This window comes from Cibotium barometz, chromosome 52 (assembly GCF_041138505.1).
Source record: "Cibotium barometz isolate CiBa-2024 chromosome 52, ASM4113850v1, whole genome shotgun sequence".
Taxonomy (NCBI): Eukaryota; Viridiplantae; Streptophyta; class Polypodiopsida; order Cyatheales; family Cibotiaceae; genus Cibotium; species Cibotium barometz.
This window is the reverse complement of record NC_141097.1, coordinates 18,912,655-18,935,004: the sequence shown is the minus strand read 5'-3', so window position 1 is coordinate 18,935,004 and position 22,350 is coordinate 18,912,655. Positions and strand designations below refer to the sequence as shown.

Sequence of the window (22,350 nt, the reverse complement as noted above, 5' to 3'; positions counted from 1 at the left end):
CAGCACCACAAGCAGCCCGATACTCTGCCTCAGTAGAAGACAAGACAATAGTTGGCTACCTCTTGCTGCACCAAGAAATCGCTCATGAGCCAAGGGTAAATCCGTATCTTGATGTAGATCTCCTCGTGTCAGGATCTCCCCCCCAATCTGAGTCACTCTAACCTTGGATTTTGACTCGTTCCGTCGTTCCCCTCTAGTGTCATAGAAGAGTCCAAGATCCTTCACACCCTACAGATAGAGCAAGATTCGCAATCCTGCGTCCCAATGAGTCTTCAAAGGTGTCTGCATGAATAAGCTCAACAGCCCCACTAGAAAGCTCAAGTCCAATCTGGTGTTCAGCAACCAAATCAGTGAACCAACAAGCTTCCGATACAAGAAGGCATGAACTTGCTCACAAGGATCATTAACTGTAAGTTTGGTATTCGGGTCCATTGGTGAAGAAATAGGCTTTTAGTTCTCCATCCCAAAGGTCTCCAGCAACTCATGAACATACCGTTGCTGGGAAACAAAAAACCCCCTCTGGGTCTGCCAAAATGCCCCATGTCTGTGACATCAAATGCATGCTACAATTCAGCTTTAAAAGCTGAAATATCACCCTCTTCAAGGCCAGTGACGAGCATGTCATCCACATAAAGAATAAGGATGAGAACATTGTTCCCAATGTGGCGTACATAAAGTGTACTCTCAGCTGAACTATTTTGAAACCCTTTGGCAGTCAAGTATGCATGAATTTTGAGGTACCAAGCACGAGGAGCCTGTTTAAGACCATACAATGCTTAATGTAAATGGCATACTTTACTTTCTGCACCTTTTTGAACAAAGCCAGTAGGTTGAAACACAAACTTCCTACTGCAAATCGCCATTCAAAAAGGCAGTTTTGACATCCAACTGATGTACATGCCATTGTTTGTGGGCAGCCAATGCAATAACAGTGCGTATGGTAGTCATACGTGAAGTGGGAGCAAAGGTCTCCTCATAGTCAATGCCCCCACGTTGGGCATACCCTTTGGCGACCAAGCGAGCCTTATGGCGATCAACTGAACCATCAGGCTTATGCTTAAGCTTGAAAACTCATTTTGTGCCAATAGCACGCTTGCATGGAGGCAAGTCACATAACTCCCAAGTACCATTTTTGTCAATAGAGTCCAACTCCGAACGCATGGTTGCTATCCAATTGTCATCCTCCAATGCATCAACATGAGAAATGGGTTCCTCATTACAAGCGGTGGCAACAAGAGCTGCATCCACATAATGTGAAGATGCATGGTGAGAAGCAGCACGTGTACGGCCTGGCATATATGTAGATTGTTTGCTACCACGCAAAGTGTCAACCAGCCATCTAGGAACAGTTTTTGACTTCCTAGTATCTGCATCTTCCTCTGCCAATGCATCACCCAAGGTATCCTGATCAATCCGAGGCATTTCAGGATCAATTTGGAGCAAGTTCAGCTGTTGATTTTGCTGGTTTTCAGCAGGCATAGGTGGCTGTAAATGAGCTGAAACTGGCTCTACGTTGTCCACATTTGAATTGAATAAAGGCAGCAAAGTATCAAACACATCTTTCGGCCCAATAGATGGCTGTTTGGTACTACATGAGACAAGTGGTTGAGATGCATATTCATCAAAGATAACATCTCTTGACACAATGATCTTGCCTGTATTAGGCACATAGAGTCTGTATACCTTACTCTTAGTACTATAACCAATGAAAATGCATTTGATTGCCTTTGCATCAAGCTTATGTCTTTGTTGTGTGAGCACATGCATATATGCCAAACACCCAAAGACTCTCATATGAGCCACCACTGGAATCCTGTCATTCCATGCCTCATAGGTAGTCATAGATTTCAAGGCTTCAATGGGGCAACGGTCAAGCACATAATTGGCACACATAACTGCCTCAAGCCAAAATTTACTGGGCAGATCCTTGCTCTTGAGCATGCAACGTGCTATCTCCATAAGTGTACGAGTACGTCTCTCTGCAACTCCATTTTGCTGAGTATAGGGGGTAGTACACTGATGACAAATACCATGTAACTGCATGTAAGCTGTGAACTCCTTTGATAAATATTCCCCCCCTCGATTTGTACGCAATGCAACAAGCTTGTGTCCACAAGCATTTTCAGCCATGGGACGGAAGTCTCTGAAAGCTGCAGAGGCACCTGACTTCATTTTTAAACCATACACCCAACAAAACCGAGTGTAGTCATCAATGAACGTGATGAAGTACAAGTGTCCTCCAAAAGATGGAGCCCTCATGGGGCCACAAAGATCACTATGAATGAGCTGTAATGGATGGACAACACTCATAGCACCATCTTTAGGAAAGGAATTCTTGTGCATCTTTCCAAGGATGCATCCCCCACATACATGCTTGAAGGGAACCTGCATAGGAGGAAGCTCATGCACCATATCTTGTTTCTGCAAACGTACAAGAGATGGGAAATTCAAGTGACCAAACCGAGCATGCCATAACTCAGTGTCACTCAACACACGAGAGGTGGATGCAAGCATAGCATCATGAGAATAAGTACTCTTGTCATACATATCAAGCTTATACAAGCCACTGCATAATGTCCCAGAACAAAAAGCATAAGAGAAGTTGAATCTCTGCTGTCATACACTGAGCAACAATGGTTAGAAAACTGAACCTTAAACCTAGATAATGCAAGGGCTGAAACAGAAATGAGATTCTTCTTAATGCCTGGTACATATAAAGTGTCACAAAGAGTAAAACTATCCCCATTACATGCTGCTAGCTCCACATTGCCAATGCCTTTGATGGAGCAAGAGGCATCATTGGCACATATAACTATGCCACCTGGAGGTGAATCCTACAAATTGACAAATAGATCTCTGCAAGAAGTGATGTGCTTAGAAGCTCCATTGTCAAAGTACCAATCTCCAGCTGAGATAGACATACAAGAAGCAGGCAAACTGCATGTAACCACTAATGCATATCCCTCATGAGCAAAGTTAGCCTCTTCTTTAGTGTCCACAGTAGCAGCCAAACCTTGCTGCTGCTTTTTCTTTTCATTCTCAATGCGCTTCCTACATTCCTCAATAAGATGGCCAGGTTTGCTACAATAGTTGCATCTCTTCTTTGGAGGTGAATCCTACAAATTGGCAAATAGATCTCTGCAAGAAGTGATGTGCTTAGAAGCACCACTGTCAAAGCACCAATCTCCAGCTGAGATAGACATACAAGAAGCAGGCAAATTGCATGTAACCACTAATGCATATCCCTCATGAGCAAAGTTAGCCTCTTCTTTAGTGTCCACAGTAGCAGCCAAACCTTGCTGCTTCTTTTTATTCTCAATGCGCTTCCTACATTCCTCAATAAGATGGCCAGGTTTCTGCAATAGTTGCATCTCTTCTTTTTCTTGTTGTCACCCTCTTTAGACGAGGTAGAATCTGAATGGGCATGTGGTTTGCCCTTAGGTTTACCACCAGATGCGGCCCCAGATTTACCTTTGTTTCAATCAAAGGCACCAAATGCCTGATAAGCAAAAACCATAGTGGTCCTATTAGAACGAGATTGCTCCTCCTGCAATAAGAGAGTCACCAACTCATCAAAGGTATACAAGTTTGGATTACCCTTCACGAGTAGAGAAAGAGTAGTAGCAAAACCCTGATAGGATTCTGGCAAACCTTGAAGCACTGTAGATACAAGTCAACCATCTGGAATGACCTCATCAATGTTGATGAGCTGCACTCGCAAATCCTTGATGCGGTTAAGGAACTTGTCCATTGAATCACCCTCTTATCCATATGCTCAGACTCAATCTTCTTGCGAAGATAGGCAACATGAGTCTCATTGCGAACCTGATACAAAGAAGCAAGTACATCCCATGCACCCTTAAAAGAAGTGCATGAACGAATGTGCGGTATAACCTGTCTTTTGCATGAAAGGGCAATTAAAGCATGTGCCTGAGCATCCTTGGCATCCCATCTGAGCTGTTCTGGAGTGGGTGGCAAAGGTGCAGAAGATGTAGCACCACGTGAAGATATATCATCACCTGCATCAATGGTTCCTGAAGTACTTGCTGCTCGTGCAAGAGCAATAGGCTTGACATCAACCCCTGATACATAAACCCACATAGGATAGTTGGTGCCATCCAACTTATCCTCAACGGAGAGCATTCCAAATAAATCACTAGTGTTCCCAGACATGGCTGTCACAAGTGTGTACAAACAAGTAGTAATGTTGCAGTAATGCTGTAACACCCAAAAATTTGGGGGAAATGTCCCAATGTCAACTGAATTTGCCTGTAACACCCAAAATGCCTGCAAATGTCTATAAAAGGCCTATATAGTGGATGAGGGACCAAGGAAGCGGGCCTATGAGTGAAGCGCTAGGTGACTTGTGAAGGATCTTAGAGGGTGCTGACCATACGGTACTCGGGCTTTGGGTCGCCGAAGATATCCACAAGTACGTCGGGGAAGATATTGGAACAAGGAGTAAGAGTTGTTTTTTGAATTTCGAGCATGGATCTGGTTGATAGACCTTGTTGGTCCTCAACGGATGAGTCCATGGCTCGTTTATATGAATCTGTTGGTTGATCTTGCTGATCTTCAACGGAGATTCCATCTGGATATTTTTATGTGATTATATTGCTGGGTATTACGAGCTAGGAACTATTGAAAAGGCCCCTGAGTGAACAGGTGGTGAGCGTTCTGGTTGCCAATGATGCCCTAAGTACACCGATGAAGGAATGAATTGGAAATTAGGATTCAACTGGATAATTAGAGGATTATGATCAATAATACTATGGTTTCATTAAATGATTGTTTTAAAGATGAATCTGTGCAAAAGGCAAGTTCATATTAGGTGTGTAAGTGGTGTGACTAGTTTTATGTTTGCATGAATATCTCGCTAGAGACTCTGGGAACTCTTTTCCCTAGTACCCGGAAAAAACCTAACCAAATTCTTAATTGGATCCCATCACTACAGTGGTTAGGCGGTTGGCTAACCCATGGGACTGGATGGGGTTAGGCTGGACCGATGGATCCGTAAAACGAGACTTAATTTCTGTATAGTACGATAGACAAGGTAAATCCTGGATAAAAATTGTTCTATGGAAAAGAATCAACGGCTGTGTCTCTCAATGAGAAAAAAAGCGTTGGTCTCTATGATCCAAGTACAATCTTTTCCCTGATCTGACTATGGGACTTACGGGTTCGGTCAGATCAATTCAGTTAGTTCAGGCTTTTGACTATGTTAGAGAAAAGTTATCCTGGAGGAATCGTCCGTGCTTTCCGGGCAAGGGAAGTTTTTCTGAGTTCGGTTTTGGAAGAACCGATGGATTAGTCTCTTGTCTAGATATCCGTGGGCGAGGCCCTGAGTGTGGGACCTTGCTCCGCGCAAGAAGTGCTCCTTCCGCTGCTAGCACCCCGGGCCCCCAAATTCATTGCGTAGTGGGGTCAGGGATTTTACAGCGGGGCAAAGTGCCCAACACACATAAGTGTGTTCACACGGGGAAAAAACTTGTGTCCAGTCACAGGGAAAAAGTGCCCGTGAGTAAGCTGTGTTCACACTTGAACTAGCCGGGAGTGGTCATGACCAACAATAACTGTGCTGCCGAGCCTCCCTTTCTTTCCTAGTAGAAGGTAAAAGCTCCCCGTCCACCAACTCTGGCCATGGAACACCAACCACAACGAAATCAACCAAGTCATAAGACTCCAAGACAGACTCCATCATTACCTTCCAATGCCATAGTTGGTCCCGTCCAACTGTCGATCCACTGGGAATGTGGAGAGAGTGGGGATCTTCATATGCTTCTCAGCCATCTCAAGCAAATCTGCCGTCTCAAGGGTTCACAAGGTCTTGTGAAGGGAGGGTGGGTGGAAAAAAATGAAGAAGAGACTGCAAACACTATGCAAGGTGGCTGTCCAACAGTGATGGCCGCCTTCTACCCGTTCTTCAAGTCCCAAACAGCCTAAGAATTCTTCGATCAGCACCAAAAAAACAGCAAACCCTCAAGCTCTCACCGTCTCCAAGCTTCAAGCCACTTGGGGCTCTGATACTTGGTCAGAGTGTACAACAGAAAATGAGACAATTGCTGTGAGAAAGGAAACGCAGAAGTATAGAGAGAGAGAAGCTGTATAAACCTTGCTATATACAATCAAGATCCGGTACAAAATGGAAGTGGGGAGCAAGGGTGGTATTTATACCACCCTATGCTGCTGGTTGGCCAGCCCAAAAACAGCCGACAATAGCATAAATGTTCACGATTAGGATAAGACCAGTCGGCCAGGACAAAACATGAAGTCGGCCATAGAGACAGTCAGCCTACAGCAACAGTCCCCCACGACCAAGAAAAAAATAGGGAAGAACATGGAAGACGAGGAAAAATGGAGACTACTCCTAACTCGGGCGGACACACCCACAACAAAGGCCCTCACTCCCTACTAAATAATATGGTACAGACAGGAGATGATTGCTAACATATGTTGTCTGAGAAACCCTGAAATGCAGAAACCCTAAAATCCCTTTCCTTGTTGTTGGAAGTCATGTCGGATGTCATTCTTGATTTGCTAGGCTGTGTATGCTGCTGTGCCTACATAAAGGCTGATCCTGAAAGGATAACATGGCTTATATGTGAGTGCACAGGTTAACCAGGGCGGGCAGCATTAAAAAACCGTACATTGGCTGTGTAGGGGCTTGAACCGCTGGCCGTACAGCAGGGGCACTATGCACAGGCCATACATAAGGCTGAGCTGCTGGCCGTACAGCAGAAAAGCAAGGGGTGACGGCAGCATGGTGGCAGGAAGAGAGGAGGGGGGGCACATAGAAGTCAGTTGGCAGGCACAACAGTATGCTGATTTAGGGGATGGGTTTTTTAAAAAGAAAAAGCATGTTGCTAATTTGGTATTAAAAAAAGCATAGACATAGGGGGGATATTATTACCCTAGCGCATCAGAAAATGAGTCCTATTCCTATTGTTTTTTTAAAAAGTGAAAAGCACACGGAGTGTTTTTTTACTTTTAAAAATAAGGTTAGGGGAGTTACACCCATATTATCCTACTCAAGGCGTGACGACAGACTTTGGAGATGGTCCAATGGATGGATTCACAACATGGCTTCCATCTCTCGTGCATGGAGCACCGGTAGAGGCGTGTTTTCCGTATAATTTTTTGTCTTTTCTCGTGTAAAAGCATAGTTTTTTCTCTTTAATTTCTGAAATTCAGAATTGACACAGTTTTCTTGCAACATCATCCACTTTATTGCCCTCGCTTCATTTATGAAAGCCGAGCTCTAGTTTGATGATACCGTATTGGACCATGAGGAGCATCTTCAACCCGATGGAGAGCCAGTTGAGTTCAAACAGGAGGGATATGGGCCTATCTAGACTCTCACAGGATGAGGAACATACTGTGTATGGGCGGTATTTGATAGACACGGGGACTGCACATGGATTGGCCATTGTGAATGGCCTACAGAGATTCCTGACAGCGGGCGGTTTCACTAGCTTTCCACATCGGCATGGTGCTAGTACAGTGGACTATGTTATGGCTCAGCCCAGTGTCATTCCCTCTTTCAGGATTTTATGGTAGGCACTAGGCCGGTTGGAGTAGCAGTGGATCATGCTATCTTGTCCTTCACTCTCACATTTCAGTTCAGCACAACTCCATTGGGACAGGTCTCCACACACACTCGTTATACCTTTACGAGGGAGACTGACACCGTGTACACGGATGAGATATACAAACGCTTATGTGCCGAGGAGCCGAGATGGCCATTAGATGAGCTCACTCAGATATTGATAGAGACGCTTCATGCTGCAGCATCAGAGGCATATCCCCATAGTCAGCCTACACGGAGACGATTTGGGAACATGCCCCAGAACAGCTGGTATGATGAGGAGTGCAGAGAGACGAGGATCAGATTACAGAGAGAGGTGCTCATGGGTGTTACCACTCACAGACAGTCACGGATTACCTTCCGGCGCTTAGTGCGACGGAAGAAAAGGGCTTATCTTGCTCAGTCAGAGAGGGATTTGTATCAGTTATTTATGAGTCAGGACTCAGGCGAGGCATGGAGACTATTCCATGAGCATTCACCATCACCAGCCATTACCTCCACATAGATTTGGGGTGAGTATGCAGCATCCCTGTACATAGCACCAGGACAGCCGCCCCTACCAGACCCATCGGAGCCATGCCCAGAGACATGTGCTTTCTTTACTGCTGAGATGGTAAGGAAAGCTATTGACAGGACGAGGACTGGGAGAGCATATGATCATGATGGTTTGGTAGTAGAGCACTTTATTCATGCCAGAGATATGCTTGCAAAGCTTATTGCTATGATGTTTAACCGAGCCATGTGTGAGGGTTTTCCTGAGACTTGGAATATGTCCACGATTGTGCCTATCTTCAAGTCAGGGGATCCCATGCTTCCTGGGAATTATCGTACCAATGCATCTATTCTTGAGCAGGAGTTGAGTAGATGGGCAGAGAGAGAGGGCATATGTGCATGAGGGCAGGGAGGGTTCAGGAGAGGTTTCTCCACTCTTGACCATATCTTGACACTCAGAGCTATTATTGAGGAGGGCAGATTATATGCCAGGAGGATTTATTGTTGCTTTGTGGATTTCCACAAAGCTTTTGACATAGTACCGAGAGTCAGACTGATGCGCAGACTACAGGAGATGGGAGTGCCCACCACAGAGCTGATTTGGGGAATCATGGCTTTATACAGGACAATTGTGGGGCAGGTACGTACTACTCAGGGTATATCTGAGATGGTTCACTCCACTATTGGGGTGAAGCAGGGCTGCCCCCTTTCTCCCACCTTATTTGGGATGTATGTGGATGAGGTTTCGGACTATGTAGAGTGGGAGGGTGACAGAGGAGCTCAGCTAGCAGGGACATGGATTCCGCTGTTATTGTATGCTGATGATATTGTGCTAATCTCAGATTCTCCAGAGGGGATGCAGCGTCATTTGGATGCATTGCACACGTTTGCACAGGACAGTGGATTGCCTGTTAACCTTGGTAAAACCAAGGTGATGGTGTTTAACACCACGACACAGTGGGTTAGGAGGTCAGTACCCACCTTTACATATGGTTAGGAGACAGTGGAGTATACAGATGCATATACTTACCTTGGTGTGGTTTTTAGTGGTCCACTATTTTCCTTGAGGAGAGCAGCGGAGACCAGATTGACCAGAGCTTATGCAGCATTGGGGAGACTAGAGAGGATGTGTTCGCAGGTTCAGTTTCAAGAACCTTGAACAAAGCTCTAGCTCTTTGACACTTTGGTCACTTCAGCCATGCTATATGGAGTGGAGATATGGAGACCCTCAGTGGATCACCACAGTCGAGCTGGTAGCACTGATGGATAGAGATGTATGGAGAGACCCTTGGTTTCTATGATTTCCCGGATGATTAGGGCAAAGGCCTCCGTACCACATGATATTATGCGTGCAGAGATGGCTGCCCCCCGATTGGTAGTAGAGGCACTCACTCGATCAGTCTCCTTTATATATAGCACTTGGGCTCTCCCTAGAGACAGATATGCTCGTTTAGCCCTGGAGTCTTCACGATAGTTGGCATCACAGGGAGACGGATCATGTTGGTATGCACAGATGACAGCTTGGTTCCATCTGCATGGCTTTAGTATGGACAGGTTACCTCCATTTCAGTACTCCCTGGATGCACCCCCCCTCTCTCTCACACGGGCAGAGATTACCAGACTTATTAGGCAGGACTTGACTCAGCTGGACACTAGGAGGACATGGATACGGCTGACACACGAGCTTGGTACGAAGATGGCTTTCTATAGAGATCATCTTCTCTAGCTCACGGAGGATGGGTTTGTGATTAGACCCAGCTACATGGATACTCATCTTTCTCATGGGATACAGTGTGCTATTGGTCAGATGCGCACATCCTCACACCAGCTAGAGATTGAGACTGGCAAATTCAGAGGAGTACCAGCTGAGGCCAGGATTTGTCAGTTGTGCCAGATGGAGCCAGAGACAGAGTTACATTACTTATGTCACTGTCCAATATATTATGAGATACGAGGTCGTTTTCACTGCCTGTTCAGAGAGGGTTTCGGACCACTTTCCAGAGTCATGAAATACCAGGATTAGAGATGCCTCGGATTATACTTGCTAGAGCTGCGTAGACATAGAGAGGGTGACTTGAGAGGGAGGGGATCAGAGAGGGAGAGACACCTACAGAGGTAGATTACAGACTTCTTTCGACCAGAGATTGAGCAGTCAAGCCAGCAGGCATTGCAGCTAGCCCCAGAGTATAGCCGCACCAGAGGTACACTGATTGATCCGGCTATAGAGCTAGGGTGGTCCAGGCGCCCCAAGATGAGAGGCCCATCTCGACACCGGCGGAGACTACAACAGAGGATCATGACCATACTAGCACGGCATGGGAGACGTCTAGTTAGAGTACTCACCATGGAGGACATTGAGGATATCTGCCATCGACCGATGAGAGACATCTTTGGATAGTGATGTATATGATGCTTACCTTTGTTGCTGGAGTTTTCCTCCCCAGATGTTATCCATTAGGAGCTCCTAGTACCTTACTTTTCCTCATAGTTATTGTTTCAGTTTCAGCTAGTTGTTTAGTTGTTTTAGCTTTTCTTACACAGACATTGTATCAGATCCACCAATTGTTGTAACCTTTTTGGTCTCATAGGTCATTTTGGCCTTTTGAGGACGTTAATATATCATTTCATTTTCATTTCCTCATTTGATGGCATCATTTGTTACGTGACAAAAGAGCATGCCCTGTTCCGACCTCTAGGTCCTCTGCCACGACCCCTGCCACCATGGCGGCCGGTGCCTTGAGTGTCTCGGCTTAGCGCTTGAAGAAGTACCCACCCCTAGGGGAGAATGCAAATCAAGATCATCACCCTCCGGCTTGGCAGCAGTAAGTAGAGTAGTAGCTTGAGATTGAGCTCGTGTAACACGCCTAAAGCATGCCTTATCCTCTCGAAGAAACTCATAGGCAAGATCCTCGTCACTAGGCCTCTGAATAAAAGCAAGGTCAATCTGCTCTCCCCGCTCCAATACTCGCTTTAACTTTGTGAGGAACGTGACATCCGTCCCCTTTACCTTCCACTTGAGAACTCCTCCTCCCTCAATGCTCCCATTGGTTTCCTTGAGCTTCTCAAAGTAGGCAAAGATTGCGTTCACATACACCAACTTATCTAGTTGGGATGTGCTTAATCCACAACATCAAGATTCAAGCACGTAAATACTACACATAAAACAATCATCAATCATGTCTTTGACTCTTGAGTCTTGAGTATTAAGTTATTATGTTTACCTGTTTCTCTTTTTTGTCTGAATGTCTGCTCATATACTCTAAATGCGCTCTGCGGCACCACTAGTGCACTCTTGGGAGAGAGTGCGAAGAGCCAAGGTCTTCAAAGTGGAAGTCAATCGCCCATTGATTTCCCACCATGAGACGGTTTGACGTCTTTGCTCCTCTCTCATGGCGATCTCTCGTGCGAATTGGTCACGATCTTGAGAGAAGAGAAGTGACTCTTCCTCAATGCTATTCGAAGAGCACAAACCAAATATATAAGTGAATAGTTATTAGTACTTGTTACTTTGCATACTCAAGAGACAAGTGTCATGTAAGTAACAAGCTTATACTTCATACATACGTGGACTGCTACTCTGTAGCATACACTCTATCCAAATAAGATATCCACTGGCAAACCAGCTTTCTATCATGCCGATGATTTGCATCCTTGAAAAGAGGATGAAGGCTTCAAGCATGTAAGCAACCATGTGGATTGGTTTATGAAATCAAATCCACCCCTCGTTCCAAATCCAAGAGAGATCTGAAACCTTGCACGTAGTCATGCATTAGCAATTGCCCAATTTATGTTTTAACGCTTATCAAGACTCATGATTACGTGATAGATCATAGTAGTAAGTACTAACTTCTAAGTAAAAAGTACATACCTCTCAAGTAACAAAGCTCTGCACGTGGTCATGCATTGCCCCAAGCGTTGCATGTAGTGGTATACCAAGCTCATTGTATACCCCTCGTGTTCAAAAAGATGCAAGATGAAGTAGAGGGGTGAAACAACTTGCTTTATGGCTTGTGTCTCGTCCCAAAAATCATTACTTAAAATATTAGTGATATTTTGGGCCTCAGACTTTCGGCTTCCAGCCCACCTACTCCACTCTGAGTCTTTACTCTGCACCATCTTGAAAGGCATTGTACATGAACATTAAATTTGTATGAGCATTGAGGCTAGGTCCATTTTCATATGAGCAATGAGCATATGAATTTAGGAACGCATTATGCTTGTAAGTACTATGTACAAATTAGAAACGTGACATGTCTAAATGTTACTATCTCTGAAGCACTAGAAAAAGATAACCAAACTGTGTCTTTGCCGGCTTCACGAGGTCGTAGCGACATACGCCTCTAAATAGTGACAAAGCTTGAGGCTTTCAAGTGATGAACATGATGATGCCCAAAGCCTTTTCTAACACCGGGTCAACCCACTCAAGCTTTGCAATATCCTCCATCATCAAGTCAAGGGAGTGGGAGGCACATGGTGTCCATACAATGGTAGGAAAATCCCTTTCTACAAACTCTCCCATCTTTGCATAATTCGAACCATTGTTGGTGATGATTTGGACTACATGTTGTGGCCCAACATCCTCTATAGCTTGTTGAATGTGATCCACTCCCCTGTGATGCGCAAGCCCGGAGCTGAGGCTTCAACAACTCGTACTAATGTCGTACCGGCACAAGATGAGACCTAGATATTAATCATATGTCGCCTTTTCTACATTTCACATTGCCACATTGAACAAACAAATCGATTATGTAAGTATTCGATAGACAACAATATAATACAAGTCTCAAATTATGATTTAGAATGTATCAAAAGATCAAAGCAAGGGACCATTTGAGAGTTGTGACTTACGCCACCTTTTCTACATTGCAGATTGCCACATTGGACAAACAAATCGATTATGTAAATATTCAATAGACAACAATATAATACAAGTCTCAAATTATGATTTAGAATGTATCAAAAGATCAAAGCTAGGGACCATTTGAGAGTCGTGACTTACCAGGTTACTCCATTCATCGAAGATGATAGAGCATCCATATCTTTGCCAACATGCCCTCAATCACGTCAACTCTTGTTTGATTTGGTTTCCGAGTTGACAGGATGCATGCCGGTAGCTCCTGCCGCAACCGCCACAACTAAAGCATTGTAAAACTTATGGTATGCGGGCACACGAGCAATGTTAAAGGGAAGATTACATCGGTAAAAAAATTGTTACTCCGCAATTTGTGTCTTTACCATGCACAAGTTTCCTAGCCCTCTTCTTTGTATAGACTTGTGTGGACCGTGTGCTAGAAGGCATCGAAACATGTGTCTCTTGATTTTCATCTATGGGGAGGTTTGATAGAGACTCACCCATAAGAGGAGAATCCGCCGTAGTTGCACATGAGTGTGTGGGTGTATTCCTCGATGTACTTGGTGGTTGGGAGCTCATAGCACCAGCATTTGAAGAGCTTGGTGGTTGTGAGCTTGGGACCGATGGTTGCCCGCCTCCTCTTGCACTTTGCTTTGAGGCTTCGAATCGCCTCGCTACTTTTACACACTCCTCAATGTGCTCTCGGGGTAGTGAAGGGCGCAAGAGTGGGAGCACTTCCTGCCATTTTCGCTCCAAACCACCATGAGCAAGAAAAATAGCCTCACTCACACGATAGCCGCTGTGTGATCCTTTCTTGTCCTCCCATGTGAAGTGAGCTCTTGCACGGGTGTTACTACTCCGCAAGACATCTCCACACAGCTTGCACACTACACATTTGGAGCCCGAGGTCTCGTACCTGTGGATGAGTACAATGTCATCCTGATCCCACACATTCTGGGTATTGTCATTTTTGTTGCGGCGAGGCATTATAGAATTTAAGAATAGGGTTAAGAAGAGGAATTTTGGAATTATGGAAAAAAGGAGTGGGAGAATTGAGGAAGGAGAAGAAAAGGGAAAGGAAGGAGAGAAGATGAGGAGAAGGGAGGAAGGAGAAGAAGGTAGGAAGAAGAAGAAGGTAGGAGGAAGAAGAGGGGAGAGGACGGAGAAGAAGAGGGGAAGGAAGGAGAAGAAGAGGAGGAGAAGTAGAGGTGAAGGAAGGAGAAGAGGAGGAGCGGTGAAGAGAAGGAGAGGGGAAGGAAGAAGAAGAAGAGAAGCAGACAGAAGTTAGATGAGGTGTGATCCAAGTATTTCGAGGATAATACGCATGGTGTTTATCACTTGTTCAAAAGGTGCTCTTTAGAGATTTTGATACCACCATGTGTTCATGCCATTATTTCTATCTTTGCTTTGTTTTAGTGTGGGCTCTCCAAGGATTTTGTTTTCCTTTCAGAAATCCGTAGAAGTTTGTATTCATGGCTGAGTGTTTTTTGTTTCTATCCTACTTATTTTAGTTACCCTTGCTACCAACTCAGGATTATGGCAGGTTGCGGGGGGTCATGGAAAAATCAATGTGGAGAAGGCACTACAGGAGATGAAAAAATATGCAGATGCTGGATTTTATGCCTTTGATTTGGCAGACATATGTGAGTTTTGTAGAATGTTAAACTTAGTAATCAGTAATATTTTTTTTTTTGCTTTTGAGTGTATAGGCATGTGGGTTTGTAATGATACGTGTCAATTGCGCTTTGAATTTTTTTTCTTATGATAATCAGGATACATATCAGGATTAAGTAAAAAAACTGTAGACTCTTAAAATGTGCATGTGAACTTTGAAGGTATGCTGAAGGAAAATGCTATCCCTTGGGCCCCAGCTTTATGTAGTAAAGCGTAGATCCTCAACAAGATGGCCACAAATGTGATAAGTGTGTCACAAACTTTGACATGACATCCTCGGCTTTTTGATGCAAATGCTATATAGGAAACCTCTATGCAGACCAAGCTCACTTCAAGGAGCAGTGAAGGGGACTTCTAGGATACATGGTGGAGTCCAAACTTCAAAGGCTATCTTCTCTACATCCCAAAGGCAAAAAGATATCAAAGAGGAGTGGTAAATTGAAATTGTGGATGAGTTTCTCTCTCCTCCATTTAACAAGTGTGAGAAATTGGTTGGAGCATCAACACCTCCAGCAGTCGCTATGGCCCTAGTTATTGTGATGAGCTATGCAGCAAACTTAGCAGGGGCATCCAAGGTAAAGATCACATAAGATGGTCATTGTGAGAACCTCTCAATGATGATCACACCATAATAGCTCGAGAGAGGAGAATGGAGATTTGGAAAATTTAAGAATTGAACTTTGAAGGCTTTTGGAGAAGCATAGGGAGGCCGGAGTATGACTTTATCCAGTACAAAGGTTTTGCCAAAGTCCATACCTTTTTCTTGTTTGTAACGTGAAGTATTCATCTTTGTACTTGTCCAATGTGCTATCTGACTTGACCTTTTCTTGTATATCCATATGCGCCTACAACATTCTTACCGTTGGGCAAGTCAGCCACCTCCCATGCCTGCTTGTATGTTTTTGGCTCATTGCCATCAATAATTGGCATCACAAGAGTTGCATTTGCAAACAAAAGGTTTTTGTTATCCTTCATGCATTGTCCTGGATTCTCTTTCTTCAAGCTGCTGAATTCTGCTTCACAAGATTAGGGTGTTGGAGGTTTCCGGGCTGCAAAACACAATTTTTGGTGCTGAATTATATGCTCAACTGGGTTGCCTGGCTCCTCAAAAAAGGAATACCTCAATAACCCAAAATTCCAAACTCCGAAGGTAAAACCTTAAATCCCTCACCCCCCCTAGCATCTCTAAAAAACAAAAATTGGGCTGAGTGCCTCATTTGGCCCCTTGTGGACTGCTACACCCGGCCTCGGATGCGTAGCCATGGACGCTTAGCTGGGGCTGGTTTTTAGCTGCAAGGGGTGGCTCTTGTCCATCAATCATGGCTGTGCTCATTTTTGCTCGATCTGGTTGCCTGAACTTGCTCCTTTGGCTTCCAACTTCAGGCTTTGAAAATGCGAAATGCCTTCTGTTGCATAAATCCCTCCATGGGCATGCACTTAAGCTTAATATGCTACCCTATAGGCTACTATACTCATGGCCTCTATCCATGCCAGGTAACCCTTGCGGAAGCGATTTATTTAACACAACTAAATTGAAGTTTGACTTGCATTTCTCATAGACAACAGAAACTCGAATGATCATCCACACAATGAGAACAGTCTGATCTTTGTCTGGTAGATTTAAAACTGCATTTTGTGACTGGTCTTCCCGTGTGTACTTAACTACTAAAGGCTCTTTCTCAAACACCGTATCTTCTCTACTTCCCTCTACCTATTGAGGGAACTCCCTCTTGTTGACTCTTAACCCCTTGTGAGGAAACATGGTTGGTGCTATGTTCCATGCAATTGGAATACGCAAATGTGGCTTCCTTGTGTGGAGTTTCTCTCATAGATTGCAAGTTGGTTCACGCAAAATTTCCATTTTACTTCATTGTACTTTCTCCCCCACTTCTTGTACTTTGTCATCCATTGAAGTTGTTGCTTCACCATTTGGAGCATCATCGCTCTGGCCTCTGGTGATTCTTGTGCAGAATTCTATCGTGTTGAAAAATCCATGACTTAATTTATATGAGAATGCGACTTGTCCATAAAAGGGCTACAACACAACCTTGCAAAAATCTATCCGAAGGAAATTTTTTAAGCTTAAACTTGCAGTCTAAGCCTTGCTCTGATACCAACGTAAAGTAAGCCTTGTGGAAGCAATCTAATTAACAAAACCAAATTGAAATAGATGACTCAAACTTGAATGATCATCCACACATACTTTGCAAGCCCCAAAAGATTGTGATATCATTGTCAATGCAATGCTGATTTCTGTATCAATTGCCATATTTATGTATGTTACGTACTCATGGTCTTATTTAGGAAAAAAAGTACATGCATTTTCATCTATTTTTATCTGTTCCTGTTTTCAAAGATCTACATTGTGTTGTGTTTTGGGTGAGGTGCCGTTGCGTTTATGTTTTCATACTTTGATAAGTATGCATGGCACATGCATCTAGGGATTGAGTGTGTGAGAATCATGTATTATTAGGGCTCACAATGGCATTTACTCCTAATGTTATCCAAATGTCTCAAACTATATGGAAAATATATTTGATGTCTTGTGGATCGGGGTAGATGTGAATGGATGAGATGTGATGTGGATGTGGACGGGGTAGATGTGAATGGATGAGATGGGATGTGAATGATGTGACATCCCCTCTTGCTAATGTTGGAACATAGGGAACCTTTATGCACTGCCTAGATCTAGTATAGCTTCAAACTTCTATCAGTTCAGGGACAGATATTTGACACAGAAAGAAAGAGCTTCTCTGGAAAATCGTGATCCCTTCAGAGAGCCAGAGGCCCCCAGGGATCCCAACCTTCTACCCGTTATTTTTCTGACATAAAGAGGCCTCACCAAGGAGGAGAACATATTATAGCTGTGTGCACCCTCGTGGAGGAGCCACACTCCTCCCACTCCACTGTGGAATTAATGGCATTGATTATTAGCAGCATTGCTACCTGTACTACCTATTCATGGACACATGTTCATAGTATAGGTAGCTAGTTTCTTTTTCAGTTTTCAGTTTTTCCCATGAATTAGTTTTTCCATGGAGCTATTGTAATTACTCTTTGGTCTCAAAGACGTTCCAGGTCTTTTGAAGATGACTCTCTTTCTGAGTCTCATTTCTTGACCCTTTGGGTCTTTTGAAGACACCTCTCTGTTTCTTTCTCTCTCTGTGTCTGACTTATGGATGATTCCCACTTTCAAACCAGTTTCCTGTTTCATATTTAAATCTCCCTTTGTAAAAAGTATTATCTGTTACCAGATGGGCCGGCAGAAGAAATGTATGGAAGACTTTTAAAGGAGTACAAGGATGTCAATCCCATTTATGGATTGACAAAGTTTGTCCCTCGACCAGGTATTTATTTTTTCTGTTGTAGTATTGCAGTGTTTTTCTTTAAATTCTGATGGAAAAGTCAGTTGGAGATAATGTTACTTGCATACATGTGAATGTTGGGTTGACTTTTTCAGGTCCTATGACACAAGTTGTAGTGGAGGCAAGCATTAATCGCTCTAGACAAAAGATGGGTGTTTCCACTCTAGACATGGTGCAATTTCATTGGTAAGAAGAGTTTCTAAATGTGGGCAAATTTCTTATTCATTTGAAGCATATTGAAGCTATATATGTAGATGATTAGGCATGCAATTAAGGCCTGATTAACTGCAATTTTCTAATGAGATATCAATGCCATTAATTCCACTATGAAATATCAATGCCATAAATTCCACTATGTAGAAATTCCACTATGAAATATCAATGCCGTTAATTCCACTGTATAGAAATTTGACATTTTTGCAAAAACTATTATGAATCAGGACTATTTATTGAAATGTATGGAGAAATATCCTCATGAATTTTTTTTGAGAATAGATGAAACGGTGAACATGATTATGGCTAATCAAGGGATGATTAATTAAGTTGCATGAAAACTGCTGGGTGCAAAAGCTGCCATCAATTCAGTTGCCACTGTGAGAAATGGGATCAATTACCCAAAGTGTACATAGGGGACCAACCCCTATTTAGTTAATAAATAAGTAGTTAGTGATAAGTCGAGCCAATCAACTCCATGGTACAGAAAAGTATTTTGGTTGTAAGGAGCGAGACACGTAAGATATATGCTTTGTGTGTGTTTGTGGAGTGCGCGTGTGAGAGCATATCTTGATACAAAGTTCTACACCCACTATTGGGCACTGATGACATTAGTGGGGATGTTGTATCTAGTCCATACTATGCATAATGGAGTTGATAGTTATATAGTCTTGTGGGTTGACTACCATGAGTATATAAAATGCGCGTTCCTAAAAGGTGAATTTGGGCATGTTCCTGGATTCATCTAGGTATATATATATATAAAAGTTTTGTTTCCTGTTTTGTACAGGTGGGATTATGAAGATGAAAGATATCTTGATGCAACAAAGGCTTTGACTCGGCTTAAAGAAATGGGGAAAATTGCTGAAGTGGCACTGACAAATTTTGACACACATTACATGGATAAAATTCTAACCTCAGGCTGCCCTGTCGTATCCAATCAGGTAAATCTCAACCTCATAAAGCTACACAGCTACATCCCTTTGTTGTTTCAAAGTATGCAGTGTTTTTAGACTAGATACCTCTCTGCAATCCTTCAATGTGTTTGTATTACAGCTTTCCAGCCATTCCTTTCAAGCGTCATTAGCAACAACACTGGAAAGGATTGGTTGGCAAATTTGGAGAGGCCACAGGCCCCTTCGCATTAAGCTTTGTCTCAGGGAAATTGTCGGTAAAGAGGTGATGTCACCTTCAAGCATGGCTGTGCCATTGCCATTATGGTGCTGCTCCAACTAACTCTTATTCCCGAAAAAAAAAAAACTCTTATTCAAATTTCACACTGCAACCTTTACATTCATCAACTAATCTCTTGCTCACACCTGTGTGCTTATCTATTGAATTCAACTAACTCAGAGGCTTATCTATTAAACCACTCAAAAAACTTCATCTTTTTGTGAAGTTCCTGAGATGAAGTGTCCCAAAAATTAAGTTCTACATACATAAATGATTGCAAACGTAGATACACAACAGTAGGCAGAAGTTGTGTGAATAGCAGCTTCCTCCAGTGGAAAAAGATCAAGGACAGGACTGGCCAAGTTAATGGAGCACAGACAGGTCAATAAGCCCTTTAAGCAACTAGTATACTCAAAAGCCCATAACTTGAGCTACACTGAATCAAATTTGACTCCATAAATGAGGCTAGATAAATGGAGTCTAGGCTAGGCCACTGAAGTATGCCACTCTGGAGGAATGGGAGAGCTGATGTTGAAACTAAGGTGGGTCCCTCCCTTTAGACCTGCAAGCCTCTGCTACTGCCGGGTTTTTTTTTCGGAGGACTGCGGTGGGCGGGCCCCGCGGGGGGGGGGGGGGGGGGTGTGAAGCCAGGAATCCACCGGCTGGGCTGGAAAAGAGCAGATGCAGACTCAGGAGATGTGATTCCGGGCCCAAGGAAGTGGCTGGAGGAGGGACGGATGAGCACGTTCCAAATCAGGGTCGGACCAAGGTGCTCTTGACCACAGGCAGGAGGTGTCTGGAAGAGGGCCAGGCGGAGTGTCTCCTAGGCACAGAAGAGGTTTATCCTCAAAGGGGGTGCTAAGTTTATGGGTCAGTTGTTGAGAAGATGCATCTGGTGCCAGGAGGCCACAGTCTACCATGGGAGAGGGTGCAGGCTAGGATACAGGTGAGGAGGAAATCCTTCCATGGTTCTCCTCTTGGCTGGAGACCGCGGACTGACAACTTGCCATGAGGGATCTACAATGAACTACCGGATTAATGATGCCATACCCCGCTTTGTGGAGGGATTGAACAATAACTTGCTAGGCAGCCAATGAGGTGATAGCTCAAGTGGTAAAGGTGTTTTTCTAGGACTAGGTCGTCCTTGGTTCAAAACCCCACAAGGTGCTTCCTCAGCAGCATTGCCTATGGGAGGATAGAAAAGTGCCTACGGGTGGTGAAAAATGATAACTAGGGGAGGATCTTGGGCCTAAGGTCAGTCCGGGTGTGTGAAACTCACTAGGCTACCTTGGCCCTGGTTGCACAACCATGGCTGCTGGACATGAGAAGTTACAGATAAGCCTCTGGATTGTACGGATGCACGAGCAAGAGGAGGCCAATCAAGATGCAATGTACCACACGGTGGCCAACGGAACCTAGTTGGCCACAAAAACATGGCTGGCCTGGTACAAGCAAGCTGAAATCTAGTACATCAACTTTCTCCTAATGCTCAAAAGGAGGGGAGCTATCTTGGCATCCAAGGTAGCATCAGTGCCTCTGGGCATTCACTAAAAAGCATCAATTGCCAAGTCGGGCAACCAAAAACCATACGACTTGTGCCAGTTGATCTATGCTCCAAAAGAGTGAGGCAAAACACCTTGATGGCCTCTGCAAACTGTTGTAGATTCCCCTTCCAAGCTGGAAGGTAGGCTGTAGTGTCATCCTCAAATTCTGTATCCAAAAGCTTTTTCAAAGTGCTGATGGGGAGGCTGTGGCCTTGGCACATGGGGTACCACACGAGGTTGGAATGGGCCGATGATCCCCCCTCCCCCCCCCCCCCCCCACTTGATATTTTATTACAAAGGAGTAAGGGGAGGGAGTACACGCACATCTTGGTGCAAAGACGGTTTCAAACCATCTACGAAACACTCAACTTGCTCAGAACATCATACGGTCCTTGAAAGCATGAGCAAAAGCTTCAACAAACGAACGAGATAGTCAATTTTCGATTCACCATGTTTCTGCATAAAATGCTCCCATTGTATATTCACTTCACATTGGCAATCTACAAGGACAAACTGCTTCAAGGCTACTTCAAGGCTACCTTGCGACAATTATCCCGCAAGTCAGGCACCAAATGGAGATGAAAAAATATATGAACCACCTGCTTCCGCCAACATGGCAGCAACCATCTCGTGGGTCCAATTGGTGACAACTTCGTTGTCCATCTTCCTGTTGAACTTCGGAGGCTTCAAAATCTTCAATAACTAAGGTCATTCCTCGTGAGAGATGGAGGAGGAACTCGGCAAACCAATGGTCCTCCGTTGTCACGAGCTGGTGGAGGCAAGTAAGAATTGTCTAGAGAATCCGGTATTGAGGGACTCCGTGAAGGAGACCATTGGTGGCAAGTACGGCATTTCTCCTGCCGACTACACGTGGGTGGAGAATGATGATTGTCGAGCTGGGAGTGAAGCTCATCCTGTACATCTTTACCTACATCCAAAGGAGTAAAACACCCTTCTCTCGAAAGTTTCACCAATTCGTCCTTAGAATTGTCATGCATTTGAGCCTTGGTAGAATCCAAATCCGGAACACTAGGGCTCGGGATGTACGTTCAACTCTATCCAAATAGGACACATTTGCCAAACAAACCTTTTGTTCCTCCAAGGACGCCTTCATGCTAAGAAGCCTGTGAATCCATGGCAAGTTGCTCGAAACCAGGAATAAGAATGATGTCGAAGGTTGCAGCCTTCCGTACTAAGAAAGGGTGGGTGGCATAAGGGGAGTAACCTTACACCAAAGATACCAAAAAGAACCCAAATATTGACTTTTCCCAAACCTAGACTTGTGCTCCTGGAACCTGGGGGCTCTACTTTATCCAAGTAGTCAACACACACTGGTGCGAGAAAAGAAAACAAAATTGCAGCTCACTAGGCTCTAATATCAACTGTAGAACACTTGTGCCATGACTCCTATACTACTACTTTGTATATGTACAAGAAAGAAGTATTTACAAG

At 44.1% G+C, this 22,350-nt stretch overlaps 1 protein-coding gene across 2 annotated transcripts in view; it reads left to right on the top strand.

Annotated features, from left to right (window-relative positions):
- The window catches only part of LOC147608912 (flagellar radial spoke protein 5-like), a 53,180-nt gene that overhangs the window by 17,444 nt on the left and 13,386 nt on the right, over window positions 1-22,350 (top strand). Inside the window, exons 1-5 of one of the 2 annotated variants that reach the window (XM_086788438.1) lie at window positions 7,065-7,116; window positions 14,462-14,572; window positions 17,858-17,950; window positions 18,064-18,154; window positions 18,972-19,125. In XM_086788438.1, the coding sequence (XP_086644564.1) occupies window positions 7,080-7,116; window positions 14,462-14,572; window positions 17,858-17,950; window positions 18,064-18,154; window positions 18,972-19,125 (486 nt within the window). In that variant the 5' untranslated portion in view covers window positions 7,065-7,079. Of the gene's footprint in view, window positions 1-7,064; window positions 7,117-14,461; window positions 14,573-17,857; window positions 17,951-18,063; window positions 18,155-18,971; window positions 19,126-22,350 lie in introns of those variants that run through there. The other variant, XM_086788437.1, reaches the window with a different exon arrangement.